Raw genomic sequence first — 26,547 nt, forward strand, 5'->3', positions numbered from 1 at the left:
TCGAATGCTTCAGTTGGCCAAACCCATGCGTATTTCAAGCCTCTCTGAGGACGTTGTTGAGGCCAACGTGCGCCGAGACAAAGTGTGGGGGGAGGGTTTGAGCTTTGGCCAATAGGGTTCCTCTGCAAGTTTGTCTTCTTGGCCCCAACATCTACACAACATGTCTAGCCCACATAACCTGTCTGGAACAAGGCAATAAGGAGGCTAAACCACCTGAAAGTGATATGCAGAAGGAGGAACAGTGATTAGAATATGAAAGCTACTTAAAACCACTCTGACTATTCTACCCCCACCTGGAGCAATGTGGCAAATTCACACCTTAAAACAACTAAAAATATTACAGAATCTAGCTATATTAAAATAAAAGACAGTATAGGCTATAAATAGACAATAATGTTCACCAGTCAGCTGGGCTGAGAACAGTCAAAGAAAGAATGGTTGTCCTGGGAAGTAGATTTGTATTCAAATCAGTTGATAATCCCTCACTGATGCAATACACCAATCTGTTTTAACAAATATGGAAACGATTGATTGAATACTTTAGATTTAGATACAGATTGCAGAATGGGTACAATACAGTACGGCTCAATACACACAATTGTTAACCGGATGCAGACCAGAGAAATACTTTCTTCTTGTTTACATCAGGGTCACCCATTTTCAATTCATCATAACATTTATGACATACACGACATACAGATATACAGTACTGTTACATCCAGACATTTATGACATACAAGAACGAAACAAGAACTTCATGATTTATTTATTCAACTCTCCCAATCTCCCTTTTTCCTTTCTATAATACATTTTTAAATGACTAATCAATCAAGTTGTTTAAAGTCGTGATGAAGAGGAATCATTGTAAAATTGTGCTCTGAATAATGTATTTCCCTTGCCTGGCTCCACTTCAGAGTATCATACTAGCACGGAAACCTGCCACAGCCTCTACACAACCAACTGGAACTACATTGATGCTCCAAAAACAATAAATATCTGTAAAATAGCAACTGAATGGATGTTAAATACTTGGAAAGAAATGTACAAGGACGGCATGATTGATCTTTTCTCCCGAGTGATGTGTTTGAGTCTGTTAATGACATTATATGAATGAAGCCCCTCAAACTAGTTCAGCATGAAACCAGGTGGAAATCTGTGGTCTCTGAGCTGATTCCTCTCACTACCTGCCCTCAATGAGAGAAGGGGCAGAAAAAGGCTATTGCCCCTCACTCAGTTATATGTATGATTGGAACATGTATATTATGGGTGTATTGTTGATTGTTGCAACATTGAGTTGAAAACCAGTTTGTCATCTTGAATTTTAAACTACCAATAAATAATGTCCTATTGTCTCAGTGTATGAACCTGTGCGGTTACATTGTTGCTCCTAAAATAAAATATGGGCAAAATAGCAAAGTTGATATGACATAAATTAAGCACCTCGTACAGATAGAAATGTATTGACTCCAGAGAGAAAATCCTTGTTAATTACAGCACCATGAAATATAAATGAAAATATAGCAATACGGCGCCTTATGGACTGCTACCTTATTTCATTGAGCTGTAATTAACACACAAGACACAGATGACCATATTCAAACTACTTTATTCAACTGTAAAACTTTGAATTTCCCTATCGAGGTCAATGTAATGTGTTGCATCATGGGGGTCAGCCCTATGGTCCCACAGCCCCAGATTTTCTTTTCACTCAAAATTTAGGGCCTATGTTCCCACATTTCTAAGATGCTTCTCAAAATGAGGCCCCATGTTCCCGGACGAACCTACTACGAGAGGACAACCTTGTTGCCCATATATGCGCATGTCCAGAGTTAATTATATTGTATACAGTTTACACTGCCTTTTTATTAAATGCTTACTTCTCCACTGTAATATAATTGTGAGATGCATGTATTATACTGCCTGTGCCTCCCCTCCTGCTATGATAACGAATGTCCCCAAGGGGATCAACAAATATGTTATATGCAGTCTGTTCAGATATGCTAGTCTAAATATCAGAATTAAAGTGATGGTTTTAGTATATCTGGCATGTTGAATTAATAAGTTAATGGAATGTACTTTTCATGATTACGGTGGTGGCTCTTAAAAGAGCCTTTGGGTTATGACTGTAGAAAAACAAAAGCAGATTTAAGCGCGCTCTCCACGGATGCGGCGGGCCAGCTGGATGTCTTTGGGCATGATGGTCACCCTCTTGGCGTGGATGGCGCACAGGTTGGTGTCCTCAAACAGACCGACCAAGTAAGCCTCACTGGCCTCCTGAAGAGCCATGACAGCAGAGCTCTGGAAGCGCAGGTCGGTCTTGAAGTCCTGGGCGATTTCTCTGACCAGGCGCTGGAAAGGCAACTTGCGGATCAGCAACTCGGTGGACTTCTGGTAACGACGGATCTCTCTCAGCGCCACGGTACCGGGCCTGTAACGATGGGGCTTCTTTACGCCGCCGGTAGCCGGTGCGCTCTTACGGGCAGCCTTGGTGGCGAGCTGCTTCCTTGGGGCTTTGCCACCGGTGGACTTACGAGCGGTCTGTTTAGTTCTTGCCATTATGAGAAACTAACTTTTCTTCTTCAATCGAACAAGAATAATACGCTGCTTTGCCGAAACTCTGGCCTTATATTACTAACGTGGAGGCGCAGTCGTTTCTGATTGGTCTCCACTCTGGGAGCTCGTTATTCCGCCTACATCTCACACGAGGATTGGAGGACTCGTCTTTTGGAAAAACCGCCAAGAAAACGTCTTTCCTGATTGGGTGAGAAAACACAAGCCCGAAGATAAAACGCGACTCTCCAACTCGCTGCATTCATTGTCTAACTCGTTTAGCTAAAGAGAATTATTAACATGTCTGGAAGAGGAAAGACCGGAGGTAAGGCCAGAGTTAAGTCCAAGACTCGCTCATCTCGCGCCGGGCTTCAGTTCCCCGTGGGTCGTGTCCACAGACTGCTGCGTAAAGGCAACTATGCTCATCGTGTTGGAGCCGGTGCCCCGGTTTATCTGGCGGCTGTGCTGGAATATCTTACCGCTGAGATCCTGGAGTTGGCTGGAAACGCTGCCCGTGACAACAAGAAGAGTCGTATCATCCCCCGTCACCTGCAGCTGGCCGTGCGTAACGACGAGGAGCTCAACAGACTGCTGGGAGGAGTGACCATCGCTCAGGGTGGTGTGCTGCCCAACATCCAGGCTGTCCTTCTGCCCAAGAAGACCGAGAAGGCTGCCAAGCCTGCCAAGAAGTAAATTATTTAGCCTCTTCGACAAACCCCACAAAGGCTCTTTTCAGAGCCACCCACCTCTTCTTGAAAATGCAATATTTCCGTTTGTCAAAGTACAATTTGGTTGTGTAACTTACATTATCTCGCTACCTCGGACATAAATGTAAGACGATAAACACGTAATGCATAACATTTTACCGTGTTCACTAATGGGTACACTTGTACAGTGCTGTTTAGAAGTAATGTTTAATGTGTTGTCTGTCTGCAGTGTTTTTGTCCCTGTTTTGAAGCCTTAACGATATAATGTAAAATTATAAATTGCATGTCATAGCGGTCAAGTGATGATTAATTTGAACTGAGAAACATAAATAGTAAGGGTTATATATACAGATTACAGCATGCACGAACATAAATTGACATGACAGCAATTTGTGTATTTCCATAATTGTTGGGGCTCAACTCGTAAACTAACTGAAGCGGTGCGACTCGTTGAGACCATTTACCTGCCAATGTTGCTGGTCTGGATCACTCACATTATAAATAAATGGGTAGAACTACAAGTCGTGTTTTGTAGCCGTGCCTGTTTCATATAAATAGTGGGGGTCCATAAAAGAGCCTTTTGTGAGACAATGTTCCACTTGTTCTGTATACTATAATGGTTGCTTGTGTAGATATAATGTGAGGTAGTGGGAAACATAAATATGATCCAAACCAGTCTGAATAAATTAAATTACAATAATGTGCTGTGTGTCTAATAATGGGCCATCACCCGTAGTCATTCCAATAGTGTCATAGGTCATTTACGCAGGGACAAATTCACCATAATGATAGCAATTTATGTATTTCCACAATAAAGGGCTCAACTCGTTGCGGTAAAGTATCTGCGTTAGTAGGACCCACTAATCAAAACGGACTTTAATAACAATCAACATTCTCAAATTAAGAACCTATATTTTATATTAGTTTTTTTGTGGTATATTCTCCATATTTATATAATATTATAAAGTTGCGTTTGCTTTGTTGCCGTGCTGGAAGTAACTCGTGGAAATCAACCATCCCAAAAGTAATACTAAGTTATATACTTCGATAAGCCCCCTTCACTTCCACACACTAGAGTACAATAATTGCTTTTCATGGAAGAGGTGGGTGGCTCTTAAAAGAGCCTTTTGTTGAATTAAAGACAACGTTCTGTTCAAACGCTTATCTCTTCTTGGGAGCTGCTCTCTTAGCTGCTATGGGCTTGGCAGCCTTCTTAGCTGGGGCCTTCTTGGGCGCAGCGGGCTTTGTCGCCTTCTTTGGGCTCTTGGCTGCTACCTTCTTGGGACTCTTGGCCGCTACCTTCTTGGGACTCTTGGCCGCTACCTTCTTGACTTTCTTGGGAGACTTCTTGGCGGCAACAGGCTTCTTCGTTGCTGCCTTCGCGGGCTTTTTGACCACGACAGGTTTCTTGGCTGCTGGCTTCTTGGCTTTCGGAGCGGCTTTCTTTGCGGGCTTTTTGGCTTTAACCTCAGCCTTGTTGATCTTGAAAGAGCCGGAGGCTCCGGTACCCTTGACCTGGACCAGGGTTCCCTTTGTCACCAGACTCTTGACAGCGGTCTTAACGCGGGCCTTGTTCTTGTCCACGTCATAGCCGCCGGCAGCCAGAGCCTTCTTTACGGCAGCCAGAGACACACCGCTCCTCTCTTTAGAAGCAGACACTGCCTCGACGACCAGGTCACTGACGCTGGAACCTGCTTTCTTGGGTCTGGGAGCTGCCTTCTTCTTAGCAGCCTTAGCCGGAGCGGCGGGAGCTGGAGCTGGAGCGACTTCTGCCATCTTCTCTCGTTCTGTCTCTGATTCAACACAAGTAGAATTATGATATAGAAGCTCAGTCAGAGGGCTGGTCTTAAACACTACATGAGAGCCATGTAGACTCAACCCACCCTGTCCTCCTCTGTGCTGCCAAAATGCTCTGCCGCGTGTGTTTTCTCCTCGCCAAAAAAGAGCTCAAATACACAACTATGAATATTGCAGGAATTTAACGCCAAATGGGTCAGCAAGCCGACATATGTGCCATCAGAATTAAACCATTTGGAGACCCCTGGTGTGTTTGTGGACGCTTCAAACCACCAATTTGCGCCTTCACCATGGTGCGCAGCTATACCTTTCTCTGTTATTTATGTCTCACAATTCTTTAGATTGCATTATAATCCGACATAATCTCGTTTTCCAGCGAGCCGAGCTACCTGACTAGAGACTGGGAGCAAGATTAGTCATCTGGGGTGACGCGTTTTGTTTTAAATGGATGCTTTCCCGGTGTTGGTAAACACACTGTTGCTGGTGGCCTGTAGCGTGGGTCACCTCGACTTCGTATGAGGGATGATCACCACCTTAGATCAGAGGAAGGTTTCACGTGGCCTATATTAATTACAGCTAACATTTAATTAATTAATGTTGCAAACATTTCATAACTGTCACACAAGAAACTTAGCTACATTTCCCTTTTGGGGAAACTAGTTTGCTATGTACTTTAGATGCTGCATGCTTGTTGACAATACATGCTTTTTGGGCATTGCTGATCTGCTGTGTTTTCTGATTAAATTCTGCTACACTGAACACTTAGCACAATAAATAATAACTGCATTGGTCTATTTTAATTATATTTCAATAGTTTAAATAGACATAGTAGATTCATAATGAATCATCATTTCACCAAACAAACGCACCATGTCAACATGTTCTGCATTTCCACAAAAGAGGCCTTGCATGGAATGTTTGTGTAGTAAAGGCAATGGAATGGTTGCTATGTATAGATTATCATATCAACACATAGTGTTGTGTCTTATTACTGAATGTTATAAAGAAGTCACAACAGAACAGTAATATCATGCTTTTCAGCAGTGTTTTACCGACTACCACTACACACAAATTAGGCATTTTCTTTTGAAAGTGGTTACCAACGGTTACAGGCAGCCATACTGGAAGAAACAGAACAACACAAACATTACAGTTTGTGTTTAGCCTATAGGTCAGATATACAGGCCTCTATTGTTAGGGCTCAACTCATTGTGAAGTAAAGTATCTTAGAATGTGGTGCAGTAGGCTGCCAGCTACATTTTTGATACATTCAGAAGAAATAGCTCAAGGAATGAAACATACCAGGGTTCGAAATTAACGGGGGCTTGGGGCATAATGCCCTTGAAAATGGACAAAATGCCCTCGAAAATCAGTTAAAGGGGGCACTTAATGCCCCCGACAGTTTACTAATTATATATATATTTATCCGGTAATGGAGCGTCTGTATCGTACGGTTCAGATGACGCGCAAATAAAAAAAATCATTTGGCGGAGCCGGTGTTCTGCACTGGCTGCAGGCAGCAGCAGCAGCACTGTAGCCAGCCAGGTGCTAGTCAGTTTGTGTAAAAATGGCACGCACAATATAAATCAATCTTCATTACGACTTTAAAAACATAGCCATTAACATTACATAGGCCTACACACATCTTGCCATAGCAGTTCGTAAACACAACGCACGTTTTAACTATGGTAGCCCGACGCAGCCCGCAAGCTAATACTGTACAGTCAATGAAATGTCACCGTAGCTACTGTAGCAGAGGAGGAAATGGGAGTCTGAGAGGCGGGGTGTTTAAAGACAATGATAGGCGTTTATTCAACATCCAAGAAGGCTAACATACAACTGTGTTTTATTAACTCCAACCGGGACTATTGCCGCTTTCCCACTGCATGCCATCACCTCCTAACGTTACCGGAGCTGATAATAACATTGCTGAAGGTGCGTGACACTAAAATGTCCGTGGGGACCCGGCGCCAACCCATAGATAGTTCCAACTCACCGAATTGCGTAATCCACCACAGATGCACTCAATATTTAAATAATGTTAGTCTAAATAAATGTAGACAGAAACATAATAATTTCAAGCAGAAAACGAATCTTTCCATTAAGAACTGACAATCAGGGAATTTAAACATGGTTGACATTGTTTTTGTGTGTTTATATTAATTAAAGAAAGGAAAGTCTAGTGCTGGCTGAGCATATTGTTTGTTTGCACTAAGTTAATACTTTGACAAATGTAGCCTATATTTTTCAGTCGGTTCGGTCTTTGTGTGCCAAACATTATTTAAGGCTGTAAACACTGTAAACCTTTTATTTTTAATAAATGAGAAGCATGTTTAGATTTGAGTGTTAAATTTTTTTTAATAAAGATTAACGTATATCGAACTGAAAACCGTGACCCCAAAATCGTGATATGAACCAAACCGTCCATTTTGTGAACCGTCCCACCCCTACCGTTTATCATAAAAATTCAGTGCCCCCGAAATACAAAAAAAAGCCCCCGAAAATCAATTAAGGGGGGCAAAAAAAGCCCTTGAAAAAAAATGTTAATTTCTAACCCTGAAACATACTATATGTTGTCAGAGTCATACTTGTATTATTATCTTGTACCACAGTGAGGTACCGATACATGTAGCTCATGGTGAGACCATGCCGGTCTGTGTCATCTGTTTATGATCGGTAATAACCCAAACAAGAGGAAACCTGCTGTGTGTGTGTGTATATATAAATATTTATTGTAAGTCAAAGCAGTGACAGATGTCACCAATAGGTGCTATCAAGGTGCACAAAATCATTGTCTTGGAAAAATGCAGTTTCATGTCGATTATTGCTTGGCATAAGGGAAAACTCCAACATTTTGGGAAATTAGCTTATTTGCCATCTACCCTGGAGTTAGACAAGAAGATACATACAATTTTTCTTCTCTGTGCATGCAGTAGGAGTAGGAAGACACGCACCGTTAGCCTATCTTAGCGTCAGTCACTGGAAGTAGGTTCCTCCATTAGCCTAGTTCCCAACGTCTTCCTACTCCTACTGCATGCACAGAGAAGAAAAAGGTATGTATCTTATTGTCTAACTGCAGGGTAGATAGCAAATAAGCTAATTTCCCAAAATGTTGGAGTTTTCCTTTAATATCAATTGTGGCTAGTCCACACCGCCATCAGCCCTCCTACTATTTTCACAAAGGGGGGTGGGGGGGTAATTCTAATAACCAAATACACGAGAAAAAAATACATACAAAGCGTCAGCATATAATCATACAGGTTTACAATGATGCCCTGTGTTAATCAGGTTTTATACACAACAATAAAACCATTTGCGCATCTAAAAGAATGATGCATGAAAACTGATAAATATATTTTTATAATCTTACCCCTTCCAAAATGGTAATGTTTCCTAGTGGGTGGTTTTAGTATTGTCTATATATATATAGTTTTTATCTTTATACACCTCACTTGCGCAATATATTGATTAAATAAAGTACAAAATAATCTAAAGGCCCAGGCACGTATGAGGAAACAGAATCTGCTCGTTCTATGAATCATGTGGGTGGCTCTGAAAAGAGCCTTTAAGATTTTGATACAACGCAGTGAGCAGTTTAGCCGCCGAAGCCGTACAGAGTGCGTCCCTGTCTCTTCAGAGCATAGACCACATCCATGGCGGTCACGGTCTTCCTCTTGGCATGCTCGGTGTATGTGACGGCATCACGGATCACGTTCTCCAGGAAGACCTTCAACACACCGCGGGTCTCCTCGTAGATCAGACCGGAGATACGCTTCACTCCACCACGGCGAGCCAGACGGCGGATGGCGGGTTTGGTGATTCCCTGGATGTTATCACGGAGCACTTTGCGGTGACGCTTAGCGCCTCCTTTTCCCAGTCCCTTTCCTCCCTTTCCGCGACCAGACATGTTCACGGATAGATGATGGTAGAATGTCTCAGTTGGCCAAACCCATGCGTATTTGAAGTTTATCTGAGGACGTTGTTGAGGCCAACGAGCGCCGAGACAAAGTGTGGGGGGAGGGTTTGAGGTTTGGCCAATAGGGTTCCTCTGCATGTTTGTCTTCTTGGCCCCAACATCTACACAACATGTCTAGCCCACATAACCTGTCTGGAACAAGGCAATAAGGAGGATAAACCACCTGAAAGTGCTCTGCAGAAGGAGGCACAGTGATTAGAATATGAAAGCTACTTAAAACCACTGACTATTCTACCCCCACCTGGAGCAATGTGGCAAATTCACACATAAAAAAAAACCAAATAACACAGAATCTAGCTATAAAAAAAGACAGGTATGGGCTAATAGACAATAATGTTCACCAGTCAGCTGGGCTGAGAACACTCAAATAAAGAATAGTTGTCCTGGGAAGGAGATTTGCATTCAAATCAGTTGATAATCCCTCACTGATGCAACACACCAATATCTGTTTAACAAATATGGAAACGATTGTTTGAATACTTTAGATTTAGATACAGATTGCAGAATGGGTACAATACAGTATGGCTCAATACACACAATTGTTAAGGGGTGCAGACCAGAGAAAGACTTTCGTCTTGCATACATCAGGGTCCCCCATTTTCAATTCATAATTACATTTATGACATACACAACATACAAATATGTATCATGACATAGATACACAGTAGTTACATTTATGACATACAAGATATGCAAATATACAGTACTGTTAAACAGAGATCCTAACAGTCAGATAATATATACATAATTATGAGGGCTGCTGATGACTCCTAACATCCTATCACGTTTTTAATAATGCTGTAAAGTTAAGTAAAAATGCATTTCAATATGAATTTAACAAATTAAACATGCATTTAACTATTAATTCTAAATGTACCAGTCTGACTGACATACCAGTTTATCATACATCATGTTTCACATATATGTATTTATTTTGTGTGCGATGGTCACTTTTTGTAACTTTTGGTTGTTATTGTTAACTCTCCACGAGTGTGTGTAACCAGAAGTTATAGATGCTATTAAAGGTCCATAGCAAACAGCTGCATATGGAGCCAACTAGATGGCCTCAACTCTGCTTTAACCCTAACCCTCAACCCAACCCTGACCTTTAACGTAACAAAAACTCAATTTCCCTTCCAAAATCAGTTAAATCCTAAATTCAAACTTCTCCAATCTGAAAATCTATTGAAGGCTCTTGTTCCACCTAGTAGAGCACTTACTCCATCTGGTGGTGAAACCCAATATGACAGGCAGCATCCTAGACATGGTCCAGGAAAAACAGAACAACAATGACATAGGGATATGTTTATTCATTTGTCACCCGACCTGACTTTACTGATCAATCAGGTATAGGCTATATAAATATACAATAATGTTCACCAGTCAGTTGGGCTGAGAACACTCAAAGAAAGAATGGTTGTCCTGGGAAGTAGATTTGCATAAAAATCAGTTTATAATCCTCACTGATGCTTGATTGATTGATTGATTGATTGAAAACTTTATTAACAGATTGCAGAATGGGTACAATACAGTACAGCTCAATACACACAATTGTTAAGGGGATGCAGACCAGAGAAAGACTTTCGTCTTGTTTACATCAGGGTCCCCCATTTTCAATTCATCTGGACATATATGACATACATGACATACAGATAGTCAGTACTGCTACATCTATACATTTATGACATACCAGATTTGCAAATACAGTACTGTTTGTGATACAGAAGGAGTCAGGAAAAGGGAGTATATACATTTGACGTAGAAACTGTACATTGGAGGAGGTTGGGTGGGGGGGGGGGGTTGGGTACACTGGGATATTGACAACCATACTGGGTAATCTACATTGGAGGTGGTTGGGGGGGGGGGGGGGGGGGGGGCACACTGTATATACAAGCAAAACTGTACATTGAGGGGGGGGGGGGGGAGACACTGTACAAACAAACAAAATTGTACATTGGGCTATTGACAAAACCATACTAGGTAAATGACTGTACATTGGAGGGGGTTGGGTTAGGATATTTACAGGGGCCAGTGTTGAATTGCAGTCTCCCGTAGGTGTCCCTTGAGAGAGGTTTTGAAAGTGAGTAGTGATCCACATTCCTTTACAGCTTTGGGTAGGGCGTTCCACATTGATGTGGCATAATTGCGAAACGTGTTTAGTCCCTTATTTGAGCCGAATCTGGGTTTAACATGATTTGTGGAGCTCCCTCTGGTGTTGTGATCGTGGTATTCACTGACCTTTGGGAAGTATTTTGACATGTACATGGGTACCTTGGTCGTGTAGTGTATCTTGTAGACCAGGCCCATTGCAAGTTGCTGTACTCTGTCGTCTACTCTAAGCCATCCTAGGTTGTCAAAGTGGGCAGGGGTGAGGTGGGTTCTAGGAGTAAGGTCAAGCAGTAGTCTGACCAGTTTGTTTTGAGATGTTTGTAATTTTGTTTTTAGCGCCTTTGAGGTGCTTTGGTACCATGAGGTGCAAGCATAGTCGTAGTACCCCTGAATGAGTGCTCCTGCCAGAGTCTTCAGGGTATTCTTGTTTACCAGAGAGGAGATCCGGTACAAGAATCGAGTTCGTTGGTTGACTTTTTTTATTACATTGGATGCCATTTTGTCACAGGAGAGATTAGCCTCTAGGATGGAACCCAGGTAGGTAATTTCATCTTTCCTTGTGACAATATTGTCACCCACTGTAACTGAGAAGCCGTCGGTCTTGCTGAGTTTGTTATTTGAACCGAAGAGAATGGACTCTGTTTTGCCCATGCAACACACCAATCTCTGTTTAACAAATATGGAAACGATTGATTGAATACTTTAGATTTAGATACAGATTGCAGAATGGGTACAATACAGTATGGCTCAATACACACAATTGTTAACCGGATGCAGACCAGAGAAAGACTTTCTTCTTGTTTACATCAGGGTCCCCCATTTTCAATTCATCATAACATTTATGACATACACGACATACAGATATACAGTACTGTTACATCCAGACATTTATGACATACAAGAACGAAACAAGAACTTCATGATTTATTTATTCAACCCTCCCAATCTCCCTTTTTCCTTTCTATAATACATTTTTAAATGACTAATCAATCAAGTTGTTTTTTTTGTATTTTATTTTTTTATTATTTTTTAAACAAACACATAAACAAACATGACAACACACAATAGGATATACAAATACACATATGCCCCAGCTCGTACCCCCCTCTCCCGGACCCCCCATTGGATAATCCAACCATTATAATTTGTTCCTAACCAGACACTACCATTATATGCTGGCTTTTATTCTCTCCACCACTTCTAACCACATTGCCATTTTGGATTCATTGAGACCCAAAATTCTAGCTGTTGATATTTCTTGATAAATCACATCGAGATATGTAAGAATCCAGACCTTACGGCAAATTTTTTCCGGTTGAAACCATCGTGATGCTATCAGCTTTTTAGCCACTGTGATACCGGATAAAACCAATCTCTTTAGCTGTGGAGGTACTGCATGCTCAAAGACATCATTCAGCAGTAATACAGAGGGGTGTACAGGTATATCCAGAGTTAAGAGATTTGACAATTGCTGGGTCACTTCTTTCCAAAATATCTTAACTGGTGGGCAGTCCCACTACATGTGCATAAATGTCCCTTCGTCCCCATTTGTACATAAGGAGCATTTGGAGTCTTGTTTAAGACCCATTTTGTTCAGTCTTATAGGAGTTAAGTATGTCCTGTGAATATAGTTAAGATTGATTTGTTGATGGTCCGGGTTCCTTGATGCAAGGCGTACATTTGCCCAGGCTTCTTGCCAGTCAAAGTCTATCTCCAGGTCTGGTATATCCCTCCTCCAGACTGAGTCTAGATGTAGGGTTTCATACGAGGCCGTTAGTAATTGATGATAAAAATTTGAAACAAAACCTCTCGATGTCTCTCTTTCATAGAAGAATTTGTGGTATCTGTGGTGTACAATTGGTATCCTTAATGGAACACCGTGAGCCTTCAAACATGCCAATAACTGTGCGTAAAAATAATATGAGGACTTGGTGAGATTAAATTTTTTGCATATCTCATCAAAACTACAAAAACCCTGTTTGTTGAAAACGTCTCCTAATGTGTGTATGCCTTGCTTTTCCCATCTAGGGAATCTTATAGGTTGTTTTCCAATCAAGAGTGCATTGTTATTGAATAAGGGAGTATGATTATGCCATTTATGTGGGATAGAGTCTTTTTTTGTGTTTCACGCCATATCCGGATTGCATGAGTGATTATGGGGCCAAATTTCCGTTCGCATTGCTTAATTGATAATTTGGTGTACACTATGTCCTTCAGCCTATGTGGAGCTACTATATTTTCTTCTAAATTTCTCCAGGATACTGATGCTTGGGGATCAAACCATGTTGTCAGTGGTCTTAAAGTGTATGCCTTAAAATAGTGGTGGAAATCTGGAAATGCCATACCACCGTCTGCTTTGTTTCTCTGTGCGGTGGATCTTTTTATACGTGGTGGTTTGTTATTCCAAATAAATTTGTATGTGGAGGAGTGTAATTCTTTCCAGTAACCCTTTGGAGGGGGTAACGGTAGCATTGAGCTGAAGAAGTTGATTCTAGGTAGGACGTCCATCTTAATTATTGATATCCGTGCTTGTACTGAGTTTTTAAGTTTTGACCACCTGACAAGGTCGTATTTGATTTTGTTTTGGATTTTTATGTAATTGTGCTTCACCGTTTGGCTTATGGTAGGGAATATTTCAACTCCCAAACATCTAAAGTGTTTTACCATCGGTATCTCTTCTGGGAGGGTTATATTTCTTTTTGCAGGGGCGTTAAGTGGGAGGAAGGCCGACTTCGGCCAATTTATCCTAAATCCTGATAAATCTCCAAAGTCCTCAATCAACTTGAGAAGATGAGGCAATGCGGTGTTGGGGTTTTGCATGAACAGTATTACGTCGTCCGCATATAAACTAATTTTGTGTTGTGTGCCCTTGATTACGATTGGTTCTATGGATTGGGATTGTCTTATATATTGTGCTAAAGGCTCTAATGATAGATCGAATAGTCCGGGACTAAGGGGGCAACCCTGTCTGGAAGACCGTGATACTGGAAAGATTTCGGAGGTGATTGTACCTGTTGTAATCATGGCCGATGGGTCTTTGTATAATACTTTAATCATATCAATGAATCCTTTTCCTAACCCCATCCTTTCTAACACTGCCCATAGATACGACCATTCCAACCTGTCAAAAGCTTTCATTGCATCCAGGGACAGCATCGCCTTAGGTGTGTTGTCTTCCTTGTTAGCATCTAGTACGTGTAGTAATCGTCTTATGTTATCAGTGATCAGGCGGCCTCTTATGAAGCCTGTTTGGTCCGGATGAATTAAAGACGTCATATGCTTTTGTAGTCTGATGGCTAATACCTTAGAGTACAGTTTGATATCGGTTCCGAGGAGGCTTAAAGGTCTGTAACTACCGCACTCGGTGGGGTCTTTGTCTTTTTTGAGGAGGACTGTTATGAGTGCAATATTGTCATTCTTATGGAAGTTCCCCTCCTTGACTGAGTATAAAATCATATTTAGTAATAAGGGTCCAATTATGTCCCAACAAGAGAGGTACATTTCTGGTGGGATACCGTCTCTTCCAGGGGCCCTTCCACTTTGCATTTCAGATATGGCCTCCCTAAGTTCATCTAGTGTGATCGGTGTTTCTAACTGTTTAGCGTCATACTCTGAAAGTTTAGGGAGGTTAATTTGATTAAGATATGTGTCCATCTTGTTTTGATCGAAGGTCGTTTCTGATTTGTATAAGTTGGAGTAGAATTCTTTGAATGTCGTGTTTATTTCTTTGGGTTCTGTAACAAGTCCTTGTTGTGCTCTAATGGTAGTTATATCTGCAAATTTTGCGTTGACTCTTAGTCGCATAGCTAATAGGTGACTTGGTTTGGAACCTTGGGAGTACTGCTGTTGTCTTGTGCTACGTATTTGCAATTCAGATTGTTGTCTGTATATGGCGTTAATCTCTTTTTTTAGTATATTGACTTGATTTTCCAGTTGAACCGAGTTGTTGTATTGCAAAGAATTAAATAACGTTGAGTAAAGTGTTTCCAGTTCAGCCAGTTTGAGCATCGATTCTTGCGTATTTGGGAGGAAAAGCTATCAGTGAAATCCTTGATCATTCCCTTTGTCGACATCCATAATATTCTGGGGTCCTGCACCGAATTCACATTTATCCGTAGGAATACTGTAGCTGAGGGGTACAATTCCCTGACTGTATTGTTAGATATGATATTTAATACCACTACCTCATGTACTTTAACTTCTGGCCACCCAGTACAAGATATAAGTATGATGAACACTTTCCCACCTGATGAAACGAACCAACACAAATGGACCAAATCGAATATTTAATACAGCAAAGGGTGTATACAACATTCACTTAATTACATTTATGATTTGAAATGTTAAGTATGCACTTTTATGGCAAATGAGTATTCGTAGGTAAATCAACATTGAATGTCCAATCTCTGGTTGCGCAGGGAGTAAGTATACAACCTGGAATATTTAGGAAACGATAGCGATAGTACTTAAATGATTATAGCTGGATACACTAAGGGGGGGGGGGGGGTCCCGCTGGTTGTAAGACAGTAGGAGGGGGGGGTTAGAGAAGTCGCTGGCGGTATCCCATCTGGCCGACGGTGTCTTGGGAGAATCCAAAGTCTTAGACCCAGTGCCCACAGAACCTCGGGCCGTAGACGAACACAGCTGGACCCTCTGTGGAACGGTATCTGCCGGTCCACAACGGAGAGACGTGGTGCGACCTCACGTGTAGAGCGCCGCCTCACCTGTAGTCCTCTCCGGGGGGTAATTCCAACACTCGACAGTGTTGGCCTTTATCCATGGAATAATCAAAGCACATAAAGCATAATCCAAGAGCCGTGGAAAGCTTGCCGTCGTCGGGTAGAGTAATCCAATATACAGGTCCAGTCGCTCTTGACCCAGAGCTCCTCGGATGCAATCACCACTAGGGGTCTGACCAGCCTGGATAAGCGTCCAGATAACGTCAGGAACGATGGGGGTACTGATAACTGTAGAACTCGAACCGAACGATGCACCATACATAAATAGACTATTATTAGCTTAATAGAATACGTCCAACTCGACGGTATGGTGCCAAACTATGACCATTCAACTATTAATCTACACGATATCTCAATGCTTATTCTGGGCCAAGTAGGCCCTACTACACCGCACGTGCTTCGTGGGGAGGCTTTTGCGTCTGTCACTCTGTTGGAGGGTAAAGAACTGGACTAAAAGGGAGTTCTACTTTACGAGCGCCATATATATATGCGCTATGAACAAATAGTACCACACGTATTTCGCCCGGCATATTACTGCGCGGAACCGGGGGTTGCCTCGACATGTTAGGCGGCACGATTGAACTTGAACCTAGGGGTATGGCAACCTGGCGCCAGGTTCTCGTCCAATGGTAGAATGAAACTATTATGGGCTGTTTAGTAGAAACGGGGATATTCAATGCATATTGTACAAGGAATATACAGGGGATATCAAACGATATACAAATACAATTAAATATATATATATAAATAAATATACATATTCGGTTTAATCTGATCCTTCACAACAGCCGCCCCCTAATTAGTCCCACCTAATTAGCTAAGCAGAGACAGATTAACCGCACTGTCTTCCACTCAAGGTCCGCTGTAAGGTCAGTCAACTCACAAAGTCATAGGGTCATGGTCATCATCGATAGTATCTGGGAGTCGGGGCAGTTCTATGAGCCTCGCCACGGGCCGTGTGTAGGTGCGCCCTTGGACGAGTACTTCAGCTGCTCGGACCTTGCCATCGGCACCGGTGATCACTTTGCTTACGCGGCCAGCCGGCCACATAGCTCTGGGGAGTGACTGGTCAACTATCATGATGACTGTTCCTTCTGTCAAATTGTCTCTCTCTTTTACCCACTTCTGGCGGGTCTGTAGAGACGGTAGGTAGTGAAGTAGGAAGCTGCTCCAAAACTTGTCAGCTAGTACTTGGCTGTACCTCCACATTCTTCGGCCGTTCGCTTCTTCGGGCCTGTACATTGTCTGGGGTAGCGCGGGGTCCAGCCGCCCCATTAGGAGTGTGTTGGGGGTGACTGGGTCGACATCTGCTACATCACTGGAGACGTAACCGAGGGGCTTGGAGTTCAATACTCCCTCGATCTCCGTGAGGACTGTCATTAGGACTTCCTCTGCCACAGTCTGGGCTCCGAGTACGGCATACAGGGCTGTCTTTATAGAACGTACTTCTCGTTCCCAGGTTCCACCGAAGTGGGGTGCGTTCGGGGGATTAAACTGGAAGTCAACCTGGGCTGGAGCGAGGTGGGTCTTAAGTTCTGGGCCCATAGCTTGGAAGCTCTCTCTCAGCTCTCTTTCTCCGCCTTTGAAGTTGGTCCCGTGATCAGACAACAATGTAGACGGTTGTCCTTTCCGTGATATGAATCTCCGGAAGGCCATAAGGAATGAGTCTGTGCTCATGGTCGGAAGGAGCTCGATATGTATCGCTCTGGTGGTCATGCATTTGAATACAATACCCCACCGCTTCTCGGTGCCTCTTCCTCTTTTTATATACAACGGGCCAAAACAGTCCATGCCTGTGGAGTGGAATGGCTTGTCGCCGATTCGGAGGCGACAGGGGGGTAGGTCAGCCATCCGTGGTATGCTGGGCTGCACGCGCCACTTACGGCAGTCTAGACAGGTTCGCTGGAAGCGCCGTACTGCTTCTCTCCCTTGTAATATCCAATAACGACGTCTGATCTCCGCGAAGACTCTCTGCTCCGGCGTGGTGCACATCCTCGTCGTATTTCTTTATGATCAGCTCTGTGACCTTGTGTCGGCTGTTCAAGACGATCGGGTGCTTAATGTCATCTGGTAGATCGGGGGCTCTCCGCAGGCGACCACCCACTCTGATGAGATTATGTGCGTCACTCTCTGGTGCCAGGTGAATCAGTCTGCTGTCTGATGGGACAGGGTTTCCTCCCTGTAGACAGTCTAGCTCATCGGGGAACGAGTCTCTCTGGGCTCGTTGTAGTAGAAGAAGTTCTGCTTCTTCGTAGTCAGCTGCTGACATGTCAGTGGTGGACTGAATCTCTGGGTGGTGCCGCAGGAATGTCCTTTGTTGCGCACTCTCTAGGGTAATGCAGTCATCTATGTTCGGGTCTGTGGAGGCGACAGTGCTCAGTCCACAGAACATAGGCTTCTTGTTCTCAGCCTCCTCTCTACTTGCTTCCCTTGGGGTGGGCGTAGGCCAATCTCCTTCCGGGAGCTGGAGGAATGCTGGTCCGTCACTGTAGATGTTGCGACGGGTTAGGTCATCCAGGGACATTCCCCGGGTGATGACGTCAGCTGGGTTGTGTTTGGTATCCACATATCTCCAGCTTGCTTCTTCTGTTAGTTCCTGAATCTCGGTGACTCTGACTCCCACGAAGACTTTGTATCTGCATGAATCAGACTTAATCCATGTGAGTACTGTCGTGGAATCTGACCACAAGATTGTTCTATGCACCGGAATGGTGAGTTCACGTTGGATTAACGTGGCTAGATGCGCTCCTGCGAGGGCTGCGCAGAGCTCTAGACGTGGGATAGATTGTTGCTTACGTGGGGCTATCCTTGAGCGGGCCAGTATGAAAGCAGTGTGTATCTCTCCTCCCATCTCTTGGGCACGCAAATAAGCAACCGATCCGTAGGCTACTTCGGAGGCATCGCTGAAGACGTGTAGCTCAATCTCGCATGTCTCTGGCCTCACTGTGGATGGGAAGTAGCTGCGGCGTATATTGACACCTGGGAGTGAGCGGAGTTCCGTCTCCCACTCTCTCCATGTTGAGGCAAGGTGTGCAGGTATTGGGTCGTCCCAGCCCTGGTCCTTGTCCCATAGTGCTCGTACAATCATCTTTGCCCTGGTGGTGTAAGGTAGAATACATCCCAGCGGGTCGTATTGTCTGGCGAGTGTTCTGTACACACTCCGTCTGGTGGTCGGTATCGCCGCCGACCTTCCTTGCTCTGGAGCCAAGGGTTTGTGTCTATAGTGGAGCGAGTCTGTTTTGAAGCGCCAGACTAATCCTAGTGTCATTTCTTGGGCTTCTCCTGGGATTGTCGCCATCCAGGTCTCGCTGCTGGCAGCCTTGTCTGCGGAGGAGAGGCTGCGCAATACGTGCGGGTCACTGCTGGCCCACTGCCTGAGATCAAAGCCTCCTTTGATTAGGGAGGCGCGTAACTTGATTAGGAGAGCCTCGGCTTCTTCTTGAGTCGAGACGCTTTGTAGACAGTTGTCTACGTAGAAACTGTTCTTCACACTGTGTTGGACCTCTTCATCTGCTGCTGGGTCCTCTGTGACGTGTTTCTGTAGTGCAAATGTAGCACAGCACGGGCTGCACGTGGTTCCGAAGGGGAGTACTTCCCACTGGTAGATGGATGGGTTCTCATCTCCGGTCTTCTCTCTCCATAGGAACCGTAGCAGAGGCTTGTCCTCCTCTACTAGTCTCACTTGCAAGAACATCCCTTTGATATCCCCGCTTATAGCCACCTTGTCCTGGCGGAAGCGCAGCAGCACGCCCAGTAGGGAGGGGCCGAGTGTGGGGCCGGGCAAGAGCTCTTTATTCAGATTTTGGGATCCGATCTGGTAGCTGCAGTTAAACACAATGCGATCCTTGCCATTGTGATGGACCTTGTGATGCGGCACGTACCATGATTCGGTCGTCTGATCGGCCTCTTTAATGTCAATCTTTGTTACGTGTCCCGTAGCTTCTCAATCTCAGCTCGGTACACACTCTGTTGAGCGGGGTCTTTGGCTAGGCGCCGCTCTGTGTTCAGTAGATAGCGCTCCGTGGCGTCTTTCTTTGCGTGAAAGGGGGGCATTCCCTCTCGCCTCAGGAGTGGAGTTGCGTATCTCATCACTCCGCCGACTGTGACTCTCTTTGTCCCCTGCTCGAGTAGGTGGATGGCGTAAATGTCTTCTTTAGAGCGAATGTCTTTCTTTTCGTTCTTAAAGGGCATTGTCTCTAGGGTCCATAGCCTCTCGACATGCTGCAGGAGAGTGGTGTCTTCTTCTGTCGTTCGGGAGTGGAAGCAGCTAGTGGCTGCGGTTCGGTTGAGAGATTTAGCGAGGGGGCCTTGTAATGTCCATCCTAGGCGGGTCTCGACGGCTGCAGGACAGCCTCGGGGACCGGTATGGACCCGGTCAATCGGGACTATGAGTTCTGCATGGTCGGAGCCTATCAACAGGGTCGGGGTAGCGCCGTTTATGAGCGGGATAGGTAATTGGCGCAGGTGCACATATTTATCCATCAACTTGGTGACAGGGTAGGTGTACTGCGAGAGTCCTATTTCTTGGCTGGTGAAAGCATTTGTGATCTTGTACCGTCGCTCTGGCTGCCCGTTGGCTGCGATAGTGAAGGAGACATTCTCGCCCTTTATCGTCTTTAAATCTCTTCTTATTGTCCGAATCGTCATTTCGTTCTTGCTCCCCCGCAGTCCCAGTTGAGTCGCAGCGGAGGCGAGCAGAAGGGTCTTCTCTGACCCGTCATCAAGGACGGCGTAAGTGTCCATGACTTTATCCTGGTAGCTCAATGTCACACGGACTACCTTTAAGAGCACTTGAGCTCCGTTGCTGCTGGCGGGGTCAATGTACATGACACTTGCCTTGGTGCCGCTCCGTGGTGCAGGTGTAGGCCGTCTTCCGTTACTATCGTGTAGTATATCTAGATGGGCTCCATCGCACCGGCTGCACCTTTTCTTTAGGCGGCATTCGGCTGCCATGTGGGGCCGCGCACATCGATAACAGCGCCGGTTGGACTTTATCCATTGGCTCACTTCTTCTGCATTCATCTTTGTGAATGAGTCACATTGTGACAGCCAGTGTTCTTTCTCACAGTAGGGACACGCTATCTTCCACTTCTCCTTTCTCGAGGGGGTGCTGTGACTCTTACTGCTCGGTACTGACTCTGATTGGTGCATGACAGTCACCGATCTTCTTCCATCACTTATTCTCCTGGGTCCCTCTCTGGAGCTTGGCGTGCTCCGCCCGAAGGTGTCCAGTCGTAAGCTGCTGACCTCTCTCGCCAAGAAGTCGGCCAGATCAAGGAGGGATGGCTCGGGGCCGTCGGGATCTCGGTAGTCCCTCTGCCGCCGAAAGCGCTCCTGTCTTGCGGGTGGCAGCTTCTCCAAAATCCTCTCAACGTTAGAGTTGGCGTACAGCTCATGCCTGCCCTTCTCCCGTTGAGCTCCCAGCATCCCCACCAGGGACTGCACTTTGATTGACAGGTCGTCCAGTGAGCGATTGTCTGTGGCTGGGGGTAGGCGGTCAATATGCCTTATCTCCTGGATTACGTAATCCCATATACGTCCATATCTTTGATCCAGCGCTGCAAGGGCCGCTGTGTATGGGGTCGAGGAGGTAGCATAGGCTAGCGCTATATTGTGTGCTCGCGGTACTTTCAGGTGCTTCAATAATATTGCATACTTGTGGCGTTCATCAATGACATCCACCAGCATTGTCTCTAAGCACATCCGGAGCTCCGTGTACTGTGCTCGACTCTCATAGACGAAGTCTGGGATTGACGGCGTGGCGTTGTATGACGCCGTGGATGGCGAATACATCGGCGAGCGTTGGGGGAGAGACCTCCTGGGCGAGTCCCCTCTTGCGCCTCGCTGTGGGCCGGTACTGGCAGGGTACCATGGCCCGCTGGTCCAGGTACTGTTCCTCGGGGCTGGTCGTGCGTCGTGCTCACCCGTAAATAGAGTCGGGGGTCTGTAGCGCAGCGCCGCGGGGGTATAGCCTGGACTGTATGGGACCTCCTGGTCCGGTGGAGTACTGTGCTGTCGTCGGGCTTGGTTCTCCTCTTCTCCCTCTTCTTCTTCTATCAAATCTTCCAGATCTTGTAATCGTTTATTTAGCTTCTCCGCAGTGTAGGCCGCTCCTTCCTTGTAGCTGGGTCTCGCTTGGACCGGTATGGGAAGGGGGTCTGCGGGGGGTCTAGACTCGGTCTGTTGGTCAAGTTCAGGGTCGCTTGCTTGTTGCGGTGACGCTGCTCTTGACTGCTGTCTCGACGAGTTCCTTGAGCCCCTGGCGGAGGGAGAGGGAGTTGTCCTTTTTATCAGCTGCTCTATCAGTTGCGCTTGTAGTCTGTCGCGCTCTGCGTCTCTTTGGGCACCGGCAGCGGTGCGCTGGGCGTCGGCGCGGTCTCCTGCCATATTCTCTTCCATCTGGAAGCGTCTCATCTCCAGACTTGTGCGCTGTTCTTCGCTCCGTTGCTGTGCTTGGAGGTGTTCGCGCTCGCTGGTCGCCTGGGCTTGGAGACGTTCGCGCTCGCTAAGCGTCTGTGCTTGGAGCCGATCGCGTTCGGTAGAGGCTGTCAGGCTGACGAGGAACGCCTGTTGTAGTATCCTCTCCGCTTCGCTGGGGGAAGGCGGTAGTGGAGGTGAGCCGCTCCTGCGTGAACCGCTCCTGGGGGTACTCGTTGGGGAGTCCTGGAGCTCTAGTTCCTCGGCGCTCTCCTCTTCTTCTTCCGTGCAGAGTTCTCTCTCTGTAGGGTTGTCTTCCTCCCGGGGCGTGTCGGGGACTACTTCTTTAGTAGTGGCGGGGGGTAAAGGCATGTCAATTCCCTCCTGGTCTCCACCGTGGGCTTGGTCAGTTACATTAGGACCTACTAGGGCCTCTGTGGTCGGGGAAACCTGGTCGTTAAGGTCAGACATAATTTTACTTTCTACTTTTACCACGTTTACCGTTTGTCGAAGGCTAGGTAGTTGACTGACAGTGTAAGCCTCTAAGTACTGAGGTGTCTGTCGTCTGCGCCGCGGGCGTTCTAGGTTAGGAGGATCGTTTCGTGGAGTGTTCATCATAGGCCATTTCGATATTAATAACACTATATTAATATTACACTAGTTACCATCCGGCTCGAAGGACCAATTGTAGCTGAGGGGTACAATTCCCTGACTGTATTGTTAGATATGATATTTAATACCACTACCTCATGTACTTTAACTTCTGGCCACCCAGTACAAGATATAAGTATGATGAACACTTTCCCACCTGATGAAACGAACCAACACAAATGGACCAAATCGAATATTTAATACAGCAAAGGGTGTATACAACATTCACTTAATTACATTTATGATTTGAAATGTTAAGTATGCACTTTTATGGCAAATGAGTATTCGTAGGTAAATCAACATTGAATGTCCAATCTCTGGTTGCGCAGGGAGTAAGTATACAACCTGGAATATTTAGGAAACGATAGCGATAGTACTTAAATGATTATAGCTGGATACACTAAGGGGGGGGGGGGGGTCCCGCTGGTTGTAAGACAGTAGGAGGGGGGGGTTAGAGAAGTCGCTGGCGGTATCCCATCTGGCCGACGGTGTCTTGGGAGAATCCAAAGTCTTAGACCCAGTGCCCACAGAACCTCGGGCCGTAGACGAACACAGCTGGACCCTCTGTGGAACGGTATCTGCCGGTCCACAACGGAGAGACGTGGTGCGACCTCACGTGTAGAGCGCCGCCTCACCTGTAGTCCTCTCCGGGGGGTAATTCCAACACTCGACAGTGTTGGCCTTTATCCATGGAATAATCAAAGCACATAAAGCATAATCCAAGAGCCGTGGAAAGCTCGCCGTCGTCGGGTAGAGTAATCCAATATACAGGTCCAGTCGCTCTTGACCCGGAGCTCCTCGGATGCAATCACCACTAGGGGTCTGACCAGCCTGGATAAGCGTCCAGATAACGTCAGGAACGATGGGGGTACTGATAACTGTAGAACTCGAACCGAACGATGCACCATACATAAATAGACTATTATTAGCTTAATAGAATACGTCCAACTCGACGGTATGGTGCCAAACTATGACCATTCAACTATTAATCTACACGATATCTCAATGCCTATTCTGGGCCAAGTAGGCCCTACTACACCGCACGTGCTTCGTGGGGAGGTTTTTGCGTCTGTCACTCTGTTGGAGGGTAAAGAACTGGACTAAAAGGGAGTTCTACTTTACGAGCGCCATATATATATGCGCTATGAACAAATAGTACCACACGTATTTCGCCCGGCATATTACTGCGCGGAACCGGGGGTTGCCTCGACATGTTAGGCGGCACGATTGAACTTGAACCTAGGGGTATGGCAACCTGGCGCCAGGTTCTCGTCCAATGGTAGAATGAAACTATTATGGGCTGTTTAGTAGAAACGGGGATATTCAATGCATATTGTACAAGGAATATACAGGGGATATCAAACGATATACAAATACAATTAAATATATATATATAAATAAATATACATATTCGGTTTAATCTGATCCTTCACAACAAATACCGTAAGAGCTTCTTTGATTTGTGTAATGAATTCCTTGTTATTAAGCAGCATCGTGTTAAATCGCCATCTTGGGGCTCGGGATGATAGTATACCAAATGTTCCTTTTAAGAGTAAATAACAGTGATCAGACAATGCATTGGGTATCATTTCCACATCGTAGTTATCAAATAGTCTCGGGGTTGTGAAAACGTAATCTATTCTGGATAATGTATTATGTCTCGCAGATCGACAAGAGTACTTCCGGGTCATGGGGTTGAGTGAACGCCATAAGTCATTTACACCTGTAATCTTCGACCAATCCTTTAATGCATTAGATGCATTTTTTTGTTCATTGGAAAAGGAGGGGTTTGATTTGTCCATCCTTGGGTTCCAAATGGCATTAAAATCTGCACCGATTATAAATGAGTATTCGGGAAGGTCTAACATTGCTCTGGTAAGTGTAGTAAAGAAACTAACTTCGTATAAATTTGGGGCGTATACCGCTACCAACGCTATTTTTCTGTTCTTATGTAAAATCTTAGCTATAGTTATCCGACCATCTGCATCAGACCATACTCCCTTCAATTCAATATTCAACTTCCGTCTAACAACTATGGCTACTCCCCGAGTTCTCGTTCCAAAGGAAGAGTGACTGATGTTATGATATGTGTTGTCCGCTAACATATCTATGTCTTTCTCTAAAATGTGCGTTTCGCTTAGCAGAGCTATGTCCACCTGTTCTTTTTTCATCAGTGTGAGCACGCTTTTTCGTTTGTGTTGTTTATTTATTCCACCAGTGTTCCATATCATTATGTTCAAACTAGCCATAATCTATACATGTTGTTGTATGGTTGTTGGTAATGCAATATTTTTTTTGACGCTTCTATTGAGGCTAATGTGGGCAGGTCTCTAAATGGCTGGAATAAGGGGGGGGTGAACGGAGGGGGGAGGGGGTGAAGTACATAAAACTAAATAACCCTAACGTCTTGCACAGACGGGTTACACATAAAACACATATGGCCCATCCCTAATGGATGGGCTAAAATGATTAACAGAGCATACAAACAATAACCCAAGGCCACTCCATTCAAACCCATTAGCCCAAGGGTCTGGGTGAGTAGCCCAACGTTAACCGCATTTTCCTAGCCAAAGATGAGGGAAAATATAATATAATAATATGAGAGAGAGAGAGAGAGAGAGAGAGAGAGAGAGAGAGAGAGAGAGAGAGAGAGAGAGAGAGAGAGAGAGAGAGAGAGAGAGAGAGAGAGAGAGAGAGAGAGATAATCAAACATTGACCTGAAAGAGAGGGTGGAGAGATAAGAAGGAAAAATTAAATAAATGAATTGGAACAAACAAACAAATGGAATGGATATGAGATTGAGAAGAAAAGAAAAGCACAAGAGATAAATGAAAAGAAAGGAAGACTGCATCTGCATTCTGCATGCAGTGTCCTACGTGTATTCAGTCAGGTCCCGGGTAGTCATAGCAACGAGGACGCCTTGGTGATGATGACATCATCTTCAAGCGTCATTGTTTACAGCAGCTCGGGAAGCACGCTGGATACTTGGAGTCAGTATCTCCTCCTGAGCGTCATGAAAGACGTTTTCGTCGCCTCCACTCAGCCAGTATGTAATACGGGGATTCCTGTACATAGTTCCATCAATATAAAGTTTATCCATGAACATACGAGCATTCCGTTTGTTTTTCCTCGCCTCCGCCATGCCATGACCGGGTAGAGCAGCCTGCGTCTACTCATGATCTCTGCCGGGAACTGGTCACTGATGGAATATTTGGATCCTTTCAACTCTCTTCCGTTGGACATAATAGCAGATTTCATCTTTGAATCGATGACTTTGGCCACGATGGGACGGGGCCTCTGCTGGTCGACTTTGGCTTTCCCCAGGCGATGGACTCTGGAAAAGCGGATAGCTTCGGTTTCAGCCGACTTCATTTTCAGGTTATCTGACAGGAATAACCTAAAAAGTTCCTCGGATCTCTGGTGAGTTTCATTTTTAGTTTCAGGAAGACCGTGAATTATTAAGTTGTCTCTCATGCTTCTACATTGTAGGTCAAGAATGTTATTAGCCATGTTGAAATTTTCTTTTTGGAGATTACCCGTCAGACGTTGTAATTTGTTTACGTCGATCCTGAGTGAGGCATTGTCTGCCTTTAGTACCTCG

The 26,547-nt window shown here is 45.0% G+C and overlaps 4 protein-coding genes across 4 annotated transcripts; 1 reads left to right on the forward strand and 3 right to left on the reverse strand.

Moving 5' to 3' along the window:
* Positions 1-2,145: 2,145 nt before the first annotated feature.
* Positions 2,146-2,556, reverse strand: LOC311239933 (histone H3.2; the record flags this gene model as incomplete). The annotated part of the gene is made up of 1 exon (XM_084328376.1): positions 2,146-2,556. The coding sequence occupies one exon, from the start codon at positions 2,554-2,556 to the stop codon at positions 2,146-2,148; it is 411 nt and encodes a 136-aa protein (XP_084184502.1).
* Positions 2,557-2,850: 294 nt separating this feature from the next.
* Positions 2,851-3,243, forward strand: LOC311239934 (histone H2A-like; the record flags this gene model as incomplete). Its single annotated transcript, XM_084328377.1, has 1 exon — positions 2,851-3,243. One exon carries the CDS (start codon positions 2,851-2,853, stop codon positions 3,241-3,243), a length of 393 nt encoding a protein of 130 aa, XP_084184503.1.
* Positions 3,244-4,418: 1,175 nt separating this feature from the next.
* On the reverse strand, positions 4,419-5,033 carry LOC311239935 (histone H1-like; the record flags this gene model as incomplete). Its single annotated transcript, XM_084328378.1, has 1 exon — positions 4,419-5,033. One exon carries the CDS (start codon positions 5,031-5,033, stop codon positions 4,419-4,421), a length of 615 nt encoding a protein of 204 aa, XP_084184504.1.
* A 3,616-nt stretch (positions 5,034-8,649) lies between these two features.
* LOC311240839 (histone H4) lies at positions 8,650-8,961 on the reverse strand (the record flags this gene model as incomplete). Its single annotated transcript, XM_084329433.1, has 1 exon — positions 8,650-8,961. One exon carries the CDS (start codon positions 8,959-8,961, stop codon positions 8,650-8,652), a length of 312 nt encoding a protein of 103 aa, XP_084185559.1.
* Between the last annotated feature and the right edge of the window lie 17,586 nt (positions 8,962-26,547).

The sequence above is a fragment of the Notolepis coatsorum genome, assembly GCF_963971535.1.
Source record: "Notolepis coatsorum genome assembly, chromosome: 14".
Lineage (NCBI taxonomy): Eukaryota > Metazoa > Chordata > Actinopteri > Aulopiformes > Paralepididae > Notolepis > Notolepis coatsorum.